General features: G+C 47.1%; 1 protein-coding gene across 4 annotated transcripts; it reads left to right on the forward strand.

Moving 5' to 3' along the window:
• The first annotated feature begins 138 nt into the window (after nt 1–138).
• On the forward strand, nt 139–7234 carry LOC112873826 (transcription factor ILI6). Of its 4 annotated transcripts, none has more exons than XM_025936902.1 (5): nt 139–194; nt 902–2983; nt 4978–5171; nt 6196–6339; nt 6710–7234. In XM_025936902.1, exons 3-5 carry the CDS (start codon nt 5097–5099, stop codon nt 6860–6862), a joined length of 372 nt encoding a protein of 123 aa, XP_025792687.1. In that variant the 5' UTR covers nt 139–194; nt 902–2983; nt 4978–5096; the 3' UTR covers nt 6863–7234. The 4 variants fall into 4 exon arrangements, with proteins under 4 accessions (XP_025792687.1, XP_025792686.1, XP_025792688.1 ...); XM_025936901.1 differs by having other exon boundaries at nt 902–1044; XM_025936903.1 differs by lacking the exons at nt 139–194; nt 902–2983 and having other exon boundaries at nt 3988–5171.
• The last annotated feature ends 3928 nt before the right edge of the window (nt 7235–11162 follow it).

Raw genomic sequence — 11162 nt, forward strand, 5'->3', positions numbered from 1 at the left:
CTCCCTCTCCTTCGCCTCTCGCAGTTTCCCCCGCGAAATTTTGCTGGATTCGGCTCGGATCCCCGTGCGGCTGTGCTCGTTCCGAGTCCAAGGACCAATGCGGGTCCCGCTATGTCGTTCTGCTTCGACTTTTGTTGTGGGGGGTGGGGGGGGGGGGGGGGTGGCGATACGATCCCCCGCAAGGGTTCCGCAGTGTAAGTCCACTCATTCTCCATCTCAAGCTGCGCTATTGTGATACCTTGGTCAGATCTATTTTGATGGCCGCTGCGAGTTGGTGTAGCTGATTCTTCGTTGGTTTGAATTGAGCGCCGCCTGTACTGTTGAGTGCCAGAACCAATTTGTGCTCTGGTTCACCGTCGGTACTTACATGTTTGCGTTGTTTGCTCTGGGCAACCATAAATTGAAATGTCGCTGGTTTATATCATGTTTATTGTTATTGAGTGGATTCAGTGGCTTTCAAGCGTTTGCACGCAAGAGGATCAAGCTGCCAGTGAGGTGTAAAAAAATTGTGTGTGTGTTTGGGGTGGGGGGTGGGTGCTGCTGCTGCTGTGATACAACTTTTATATTTTTTTGGTGCGACTTAGGATTTTAGAAAAGCTTAGATCAGTTCTGGTTGACTCTTGACTGGATAAAGCAATGCATTATGTTCTACACATTGTACCTGTCAATCACAATGCCTTGTACCCTCGCATATTTTTGTTCACTTTTCTTAGAATGGGACATAATGGAAGATTAGGACCCCAACATACTCATCATAAGATGCAATTATACTACAGAGCATAATAATGAAAACCTTCAATTAAATTCTGTTGTTTTTATTTTATGCTCCTATATATTTATTATTTTAATTCCCTGTCAGCCACAGTTCCATTTGATTCAACAAACTCCCTATCCTGTGCAGATTGCAACCATGTTGCATGGACGTAATGTAATTGGAGAGATAACATTTGTTAAACTGCAATGGAGATAGGTACCTATTTCCCTTCAAGTGGGACTTATAAATTTCTCCCAGCTACACTTGGATGCTTCGAAATACGTTTATAGGCAAGTTCCTTGTCTCCTAGCCTTCTAATTGTATTACTACTGTGATGTAGATGCTGGGACGTAGAGCTGTCCCTACGTATGTTAAATATATATTAGGTTGATTAGTTTTCGGCAACCGAAACATCTATAGATCTGGAACCTGCAGTTATCTTGTCTGTATATCTTTTATATTCTGAACATGGAGATGACCAAGAAAATATACTGCTCGATTACTGTGAAGTGATGCTGTTCAACAGAAAAGTCTTGGAAGGAAACTTGGTTCATATAAAGCTTTACTAGTTATGCGCACTCCTCTAAATAATGCTACAGTAACTGTCCTGATCTCATTGCAAACTCGTTCTGAAAGATCCTTGAGTATAGCTCGACTAGGTAAGCAGAGATACTTTACTTCAATACAGACGTTTACATGTTGTTTAATTTCTTTTGGTTTCCGGGGACAACAGAAATGGTCTCCTTTTGGATATCTTTACTTCTACTTTGGGAGTTTACGATAACAGCACTTAGCAGTTGCATGCTATGCTAAACCTTTATCATATGAAAAAGGTTAGCCAAACTGCAACAGTTTATAATATCTGCAGTGAGATGAGCAAACCATAACCATCCCTTAGTTAAAGAAAAGGGAAAACGACCAACCATCCATTAGTGGAAGGTATCTCCATTCTGATCACCTCCAAAAATTTGAGGGGGTTGCAAAATGCTCGGAATTTGCATGCTTCCCAAAGCAAACGGCCCTGATTTCATCTCCAAAAGTAACTACTTATTGCCCTTCCATATATGAACTGATACCTCGTACAATTATACATATAGTGCCCCACTTGTAGTGGTTTGTTTGATGGAATGAATATTACTCCACCAAAAAGTTCAGATATGAATACGCTGGCCTTAACATGCGCAGATCAGAGGAACTAGACACTTTCGGTGTTTCGGTTTCAAGACAGCACTTGCCACACACTCGGTTGCTTCCTTTCCTCAAATTAACCTCCCAACTTATCTTTATCCATTCCGTATAACTGTTGTTCAGTTTTATGGATATTAGGTACCTATTTTCTTATCCTACGCCATTTGCCATGAAGTTACTATTATTTAGGCGAAATTGGTATGCAAATTTGGTGTCAATCACCTTGCTGTGCTCTTTTTGCTTGTCATTTTGGGAGCTCTTTTGATGTAACTATATATTTTCACCAATTTCCACGTGAGTTGTTACAGAGACCACAATCATCCTGTCCTGAATGACTTTCACGCTCAACCTTTATAGTAAGGTACATATTTGGCTGCTGATTATTACCATAGATGCTTTCAAATTCTAGCTTTGGTCTAGAAACTTCTATTTCTCGTGTACCAACTGTCCACCCTAGTATAATCTAGCTTTCAATGATGAGCATGTTGAGGTCCTGCAGCAAGATCTGGATTCTTTTCCTTGTTAATTCAAATAGCTATTATTTTGGCTTTTAGCACAGGACATTGTCAGGTTTCTTGTTTCAGTATTTATTGGTAGATAGGTCTTGGATTTCCCTGAAGCGGGTGTATATTTTGCCTTGTTTTCAATTGAAGATGGCTGACCTTCAGTATCTCCAGATAAGATGATACCTCTTGTGTCAGAGTTATACCTGGCATTTTCCAAGTTTGGTTAAGGACCCTGGTATAGAGTGGGAGCTTCGTGTGCAATGAACTCAACTTTGGTAAAAGTTTCCAATCTATATTGCCTGTGTATATCCCTGAACGTGTTATACATATGATCTACTTTCATTAAGGAATCAGGATTTTACCCTGTTCAGTGATTTTGGAGTTATGACAACATGTGTTGATGGTATCAACTAATTTGAAATGTTCAGTGATTTTGGATTTTGTTACGTCAGTGCTCTAAGACAATTTCATCAGGCTGTGGAGATTAAATGTTAAGGGATTCTCTTACTGATGGCCAAATCATGTCAGCGCTGAGGTAGGAAAGGCTACTTTCTGTAACCCCACATATCCTAATCATTCCTGACGTGGACCATCCTCTTGAGGATCTTTTCAGTATCAGACCATGAGGCTTCATCACTGTCCCTGGTTGATCTGCAGTAGAGATTTACTTGGTCCGCATGATTCACATAAGCCTTTTCAAACTTTACGCACAAACGGAGTGACAGATTAGTTATAGGTGAAGCATGTGGGAGCTTGTTGATGTAGCGCTATATGCTAAGATAGTGCATGTGATTCCAGCCATCTGTAGAGTAGGCAAGGCCTACTTGGCCAATTGTTTAGTAGATAGGCAGTACTGTTGATTCGCTACCTTGATCAAGTGTAGACTTAAACAAAAGACTGATCTCACTTGGTTGTCAGTGTGTGCGTGACCTTGTGTGGGGGTGAAGGGGTTCTTCATAAATTAAATCGTGTTCACGTGACAACCTGTGCGGTGCTTCCAACTAGTTGGATTCAGCTACATGTGCCCCGTCAGACATGCTGCCATCATGATACGCTTAGATCATCTCCCACTAGCTTGTTTTGATTGTGATTTGGCATACTATACCGAATTAACATCGTACCTAACAGCTATATGGTCATTTGCAGAGTGTCTTACCCTGCAATTGGTATTATATGCAAGTCTTTTGATGCTAATTATGCTCATTACACAGCTAGGCTATTAAGTCTATTGTTAGGGTCAATGGCTCAATTTTTTAAACAGGCAGCAGCTGATGATCTAGGATTATATTATAATAGCAGTGGATCATGTGAATTTGAATATTCAAGAGACAATGAGAATTTGTGCTGCATCTATTTGCTGTCATTGGCTGGCTAATGGGATCCTTATTACGTTAATGGGATATGTATTCTCTATTATTGCGCTCTTTCTATATCATTAGTTTTTCATGATCTATGCATCTCGCATTACAACATGCACACCCCCCCCCCCCCCCCAAAAAAAAACTTTGAGGGCTACAATTCCCATCAGTATTCTGTCGGGGAAAAAAAGATTAGTATCTCAATCATTCATTTTGGTGGAATCAGAATATGATGATTTAGGTACTGAATTTGCACAGAATATAATACTGAATTGGCGCGGTTGTATTTGCAAATCTAGTTGTGAAATGCCTTCAACTATTCTACTGTTATTATTGAGTTTCCCGCCGTTATCATGCAAACTTTTTAGAATTTGCTGCTGATACACTTTCTTTTAGGAGTTCCAGAGAAAACAGAGTGAAAATGCAAGTACAAAAGCATACACACTACACATGCTAACACTGTATGGTCACATTCTAATGGTTGAGCTTCTGGTTGTTGTGAAGGGCTAATCTATACCGTACTAACATCATTGGCCATTAAAGAACAAAGAAAAGCTTGTAGTACAGGCTACAGCTGGTAGTTGCACTATAGCTTCTGCACAGGTTGCATTGACTGGTCAAGCCTCACAATGATTCTTCCATGATGCGCAGCAATTGTTCCTTTGGAAGGGCGTATTCATTATATCATTTGTGCATATACTATTTTCCACTCACTAGCTCATTGGAGTTGAGTTGCCTATATATTTTCTGCTTGCGTCTTAAGTTATTACTTATTAGAGTTCATTGGAGTTGAAATCCTTGGTAATGATTATACTGTGTTAATTTTTCAAGGATATTCCATTGCAAATCCCAATCTTAAGAAGGTAAAGTTTTTTTAATAGCCCCTTATGCCCAAATTGTATTATCATATGCCAAGAAAGAAAGATTCTCCATATATTCTCACTAAATTACGAAATAACCAATTCACCAGCCATTCTACACTTATCCCCCAAACGACCACCCAGCTTGGTTTGTTATATTTTATGCAAACTTTAGGAAGATAATAAAACTGACTGGTTTGATTCAGAAGTGTTTATATAAGCAACTGTTTTTAACAATGCTGCTTGTAAAAAAAATTGCAATAAGATACTTTCTTTGTTTACCTCCATTTTTTACTGGAAACTTTGTACAGGGATCAGATGCATCAACAGCCAACATCAGATGCGACATTTGCTTATACTGTGAGGAGAACGGTTAATTAAACTTGAGTATGTGACCCATACCTGTATTGATTATGAGGTGCCACAAGACATGGGCTGTGGGCGCCAAATTATCGGGCAGACCAATCAGCATCAGGACACTGCTGAATCTGATGTACAGTGCGAGGTATTTAACACTCTTGAATCTATTCACTGCACAATTAATTGTATATGTTCACCCATTGTTTCATCGGTTTTTGGGAAACGGTTGATGGTTTCTTGATACATAGTGGTCATCTCTTAATATATGATGCAAGAGCAATTTTTATAGGGAACAAAGTTCAATGATGCTAATTTCGTCATTGGGCTATATACTTGAATTAAACTGTACACGGACATCAATACTATTAGAACTCACGATGTCCCAGAATGCAAATGCTTATTGATTGTAGTTGTGAGTACTGAATTTCAACCAGCATTGTTTGTTTATGGGCCCATGGGTTCAATTCCTACTCCTGTTTAGGAAGACAAGAGATGCATGATGCATGCATGGGTATATACTGAATCCTAGACACGTACAAAGAGAGTTGTCCACAACCTCATGTAGACATCTACCAGTTACTGCATAACCACTGCTGTTTGTTCATGTGCATATATTATATACATAATGTGGGGCAAAAATAATAAACATGCATATTTTGGTGCGCCAAGTAACATGGCATGCGTGGTTCCTTCTGACAGTTCTGGCCTCCAAGTCCGCTTTCTCACTGGCATTTCTTCATATCCCATTGATCAGAGGCTCTTCCACTTGCAGGGCAATGCACGAGTAACACAACACTGGCGCAAGCTCCTATAACCATTCTCTCTAGCTCTCTAAACTGTTTACAGCCTAGCTTTCACTAAAGTATATCCTACATGTGATGGTACCTTGTCCCTATAGGTCAGGGACTCAAGTTGGAACTTACACTATCTTAAGGCTACGGGAAGCTCACCTCATCTTGCCTGCTCTTTAGGCTTCTCCTATGGAGCTACGACTATTTAACCACCCACAACCCGTCCATTTCTCTCTCCCATGCACTTGTCTTCCCTCTCCTCATAGCTTCTACCCAGTGCATGATTGCCATTGCGTCATCTACATCTCAAACTTGTTTATCTCACTCCTACCATCCTAATTGGTCTCTCTTTCAAAACCGCTTCCTCCCATCCTCCAGGTAACCACATTAAGGGAGATGTCGAGCCGGAGGTCACGGTCTAGGCAGTCTGGCTCGTCGAGGATCACCGAGGAGCAAATCAGTGACCTCGTTTCCAAGTTGCAGGACCTCCTCCCTGAAGCTCGCCTCCAGAGCAATGCTAGAGTATGTAACAGTTTGTCACCATTCCCTCTTTATGAGCTGAATGCTCTGTCCAGAACTAATTTCTAGCAGCAACCAACTTATGCGGACCACTGTGAGCTGTAACTTACCCTACCCTTTGGCATTCACTGCATTAAGGCCTAAAAACTTGATCTCGTACCTATGGCCGGTCTGTTGGTACAACTACCGAGTTTGCTGAAATTGCTGATCAAAGTTGAATGGCTTCTATTATTGAATCGAAAATTGCTATGAAGTAATCAGCTGCTCCTACAATTACATCCCCTATTGCCCTTGTACTCACGCTTCAACAGTTAGATATGGCATGAGCTTTGAGACGATGGAGAAGAATTCACCCTTCTTTCCTCCAATGCAGGTACCATCGGCGAGGGTGTTGCAGGAGACGTGCAACTACATCAGGAGCTTGCACCAGGAGGTGGACGACCTGAGCGAGAGGCTGTCGGAGCTGCTGGCGACGTCCGACATGAGCAGCGCGCAGGCGGCGATCATCCGCAGCCTGCTCATGTAGGGAGACAGACAGATGTTGGGGTACCCTTGGAGCGTTCATAGCCTAATTAAGAGAGTGATGTTTAGTACTTCGAGAAGCAGGTTAATTGCCTCCCTAATTCGCCAATGTACTTAGGCTGCGTGCGCGCGCGCTCTTGTCGTGTCGACGCCTGAGCCAGAGCTATCCCTTTTTCGTGTACTTGATCAAGCCCATCGTAATTCGTGCAAAGCTCAATTGTATCATTTCTGCGTGTTCCTTGCAACTGCTAGTAGCCTAGTACTCCTACTCGGTATGCCTGTTTGTCTGTCTAGTGGTAGGCGGAGGCGGGCGCCACCTCGTTACCTCTCATTCGATACCTTCTGAATGTGCTAGCTGCTTCCACTTTTGGCGAAAGAAGATTCTTAGGAGTTGCCTTCTTTTCTTACAACATGAGGAAGATGCAATGCAAGTGTGGCTTCTTTTCTCCCTGGTTTCTGATTTAAAATAAAGTTCTTTCAACCTGAATCTGAGATGTTAACCCTGTAATCAAGTTGATCACAGCTCACTTAACACATCTCAAAATGCAGTAGCACCAGCTGTCTTGAGGTGTTTGGAGGTCCTGTGTCTTGACGATGGTAGAGCGGAGCAGACGAAGGATAATGCATCTAGGTTGTGAGCTTTGGCAGACGGCAGTCGGATGAACTGTAGCCAGTTTTAAGTGAAGCGTGCGTTAAAACTACTAGTGGGCTGTTGCAAGGATCAGGTACAGCGCTAGCACTTCAGCAGTAAAGAAGATGATAATGTTTTCAATTGCGCCTCCACACCACTAGCCTCCTAGGTAGGAGGAAATGGAAGAAATGAGGGATAGAGTCATAGAGAGGATCCAAGATATCCTGATACCATTTTCCAACGGATCCTGCTGATTCTTCATTTCTTCTAGCCCCCTCCGCGCATCATGTCCCAGCCACTACTTGGTCGTGCCAACCGCCAGGGCTCGCATCATGCACATCCCTAGCGTTTTCTGTTGCCCATGTGTGCTGCGCCTGTAGCGAAAGCCCGGCCCGTGGGGAGACGGAGCATCCGTCGTGTAGCGCGGACCAGACATAGGCCTGTTTGGTTTGAGGGCCCAAGAGCCGGATGCTCCGTCTACACGACAGCTTCCTATCTTGTTTACACCGTTGTGCAAGTAGCAACACTACAGTAGCACTAGAGACAGTTTTATTTCCGAACCACAAACAGGCTTACGAACACCAGAGGAGCAACGCTGAAGGCAACGACAAATATGGAGGCTGCTGTCAACAAGATAGGGATTGTCAACATACCGAACCATTCGATCTACAAACGGTTTTCGGTGCTAGTCACCTAATTGCAGAGGTGACCCTACCAGCTCGTTTTTTTTCGCCTCTTTCTAAAGTTGCAATCATGGTAACGTCCTGATTTATTCGAACTGCGAGGACTCCCAGCCACGCAACCGGCAGGCAATGCTCTGCCACGGCCCACGAGCCATCTCCACCACCACCGATCAACCACCGCACCGCACCGCGACCTTCCTTCCTCCTCCAGCACCTTTACACTCACAGGAAAGGACAATTAGATCCATACAACCTCGAACTGAAACCTCGACGGTGTGGCTCATATCTGACGTTAAGCTAGCATCACAACGGTGAGTGGCGAGTGGTGAGTGGCGACAGCGTCGCGCGAGCATGAACAAGAAGAAGAAGAAGCGCGGTGGCTTGTCGGCTACCTGCACACAGGGCCCCACTGACACGCACCGCCACTACCTCGCCTACGCGTGGCTCGCACGGGCAGGCAAGTGATCGATCGAGCGGGCGATGTCCACTCGCCCTCGCCCTAGTCGGCTGGGCCAGGGAGCCAGGCAGTGCGCCAGTGCGGACGCGAGCGAAACGTGCCGCGTGCGCCGCCCTCCCGCGCAGGAACCAACCCGATCGCCGTGCCGTCTGCGTCCAGGGCTCCGGCCACCGGTCATCGGGGTAGGAATTGGAATTGGGCCCGCGCGGTTCGCGCGTCAGGCCGGAGTCGGGATCCGCCTGGTCGGCGCTACCTCCTCGCGGCCGGTGCGCGCCGGAATCCCGGCCGCCCGCAAGTGGTTGACACGCATGCGGCCGCGCGGGGTGGGGCCGCCGGGAGGCGACCTGAGCTGCACGGGTCGACGGGGGAGAACGACGGTTAAGTTGGGTCCGTTTGTCCGGGGCCCGCGTGTCCATCCTTAATTAATACTAGCAGGTGCCTCTCGCTGCCGGAGGCGACGGACGCGACGGCACGGCGTGTCCATTTCCCGGTGGGTGCGGTGCGCGCGGGTCAAGGGGGCGCGGAGGCCGGCCGTGGCGGGCTGGCGGCCATTCGCGCGGCGAGCCAGGGCCAGAGACGCGGGGGCGGGAGGAAGATGCCATTTCCCTTGGCCGCCTTCGCTTTGCATCCCGGCCACGTCCAGTCCAGATCGATGGAGAGTCCCGCGGGCATCTGACACGAATCGGAGATGGGGAGGGGGCAAAAAAGTCCGGCAAGCATCTCAGAGTGGCTGGCTGGATAGAACGAACGATAGACCCGCACGACCGCCGTATATTCCATCCCCATCCACACGGTTAAGGTGGATCATCGCCGCCAGTGCCGGTCACTGTGCGTCCCGGCAACCCGATGCCCCACCACCACCCGCGAGCCGAGAAAATAGGTTGGAATGCTGGGCGGCACGTGAGATAATTGCGATCCTGATCCGCCAAATGGGAGTAGCTAGCATTACCTCACTCGTGGCTCATCTTTTTTTACGTGCACGATACGATGCTCCCGTGTCATTGGGAATATGGAGCACGTCCCTAATTATTCCCCTTATTGCTATACCATATACCTATGCGAATTCATACTAAAATGCTCCTCCCAAGTAGCAGTTCCAGTATTAGATAGAGCTCCGGTGGTAGTAGTTCCAACCATGTACACCCCCAATTGCGAGCTCCCGGGTGCAGGAAGAATAACGCTCCCGGGCGTCGCCGTCGCGGCACAACTTTGGTATAAGTACGTCGTCGTCGCATCGTCGTGGCTTTGGTATAATGGTATCCCGGAGAAGAGAGATGGCCGCGCCGGGCTGCAGCCACCACACCTGCGCTGTGCACTGAGCGATCCCTCCATGGCTCCATCTGGAAGGAATCGCACCGCGGCAGTGGCAGTGGCAGGGCATCCAATAATCGAGAGGCCTAGCTCCCCTGCCAATCAGCCGCGCCATCTGTGGCCGGCGCGATGGCGCCAGATACGATGCCCCCGCAGGGCCCCCCGTCGCCGGTGATGGCCGGCGTGCGCGCGCTGAGCACACGCGCTACAAGCTTAGCGCCTAAGGCTACGGCGCGCGGTAGCGCTGCGACGGCGAGACGAGGCACCAGGCAGGGCCTAGTGTAGTTAGGTCTCGGCCACATCATCTCGCTCATCGCATTCTTCCTTATCCCGTCCACGTACGCCCCAGGCGGATTTAACTCCTCGGTACTGGAAAACCGGCCGGATAGCCTCGGGAAGCAAAAGCCTCTCTCTTCCTCCTCCGATCCTACGAAACACGGACGGATCCATGATGTGGTTGACTAGCCCTAATAGCTAGCCCAGTTGCCCGTCCATCCCGTCGCCCATGCCGCCATGGCTCCACCTCCATGCAAAGAGCTCCTCTACTAGCAGCAGCAGCAGCGGTGTAGTTTCGATCTCCTCTGACTTCTCGGATGTATAGCAGTAGTGCTCCATTCCTTGAAGCTAACCTACCTGAAGATCAGAAAAGCATTCCTTCTTGGACAGCCAACCCCATACAACACTGCACATTCACAAGACATTCCTTTTCCTCACAGGCTTGGCCGGACAAGCAAGCAACAACCCTAGTACCGTATATTCACAGTACGAAAAAAAAAGGAAAAAAAATCGTCAACTAGGCATGCAGCAGCGATACGATGCCTGCAACAGTTATTCCGATCCGAAAGCGGCGGTGCACTAGGATGCCCATCAAATGGCATTTCGCTGCCTGCGTCCAAAGGGGAACAACCTTGCTGATCGGCATCCATCGCCCGGCCGGGCGAGAAATAATATCGCCTCGCCGAGCAGAGCAGACCGGCGCAGGCCTCGCCGGCGTCCAATCTGGCGGGTATGGATGGATGATGTATCCGGTGCTCGCTTCGAATAAAGCCCGCACCCGCCTGATGGATTAATTATTCCTTCTGCTCGGTCGATCAGCAGGGCAGGGCAGGGGGGAGTGCGGGTGCGGGTGCGGCATGATTGATCGATCCATCGATCGATGTCCACTCCCAGCTAGATGCGGATGCCAATGCAAGGCGCGTAGCCTCCCATTCCCATTCCATCT

This window comes from Panicum hallii, chromosome 9 (genome assembly GCF_002211085.1).
Source record: "Panicum hallii strain FIL2 chromosome 9, PHallii_v3.1, whole genome shotgun sequence".
Classification (NCBI taxonomy): domain Eukaryota; kingdom Viridiplantae; phylum Streptophyta; class Magnoliopsida; order Poales; family Poaceae; genus Panicum; species Panicum hallii.

Excerpts from the sequence above, each read along its gene's own strand:
- LOC112873826 (XM_025936902.1), top strand. The coding sequence starts at position 5,097 with ATGGGCTGTGGGCGCCAAATTATCGGGCAGACCAATCAGCATCAGGAC. Across the intron at positions 5,172-6,195 it reads AATCTGATGTACAGTGCGAG|GTAACCACATTAAGGGAGAT; the intron begins GTATTTAACACT and ends CCCATCCTCCAG. Across the intron at positions 6,340-6,709 it reads GCCTCCAGAGCAATGCTAGA|GTACCATCGGCGAGGGTGTT; the intron begins GTATGTAACAGT and ends CCTCCAATGCAG.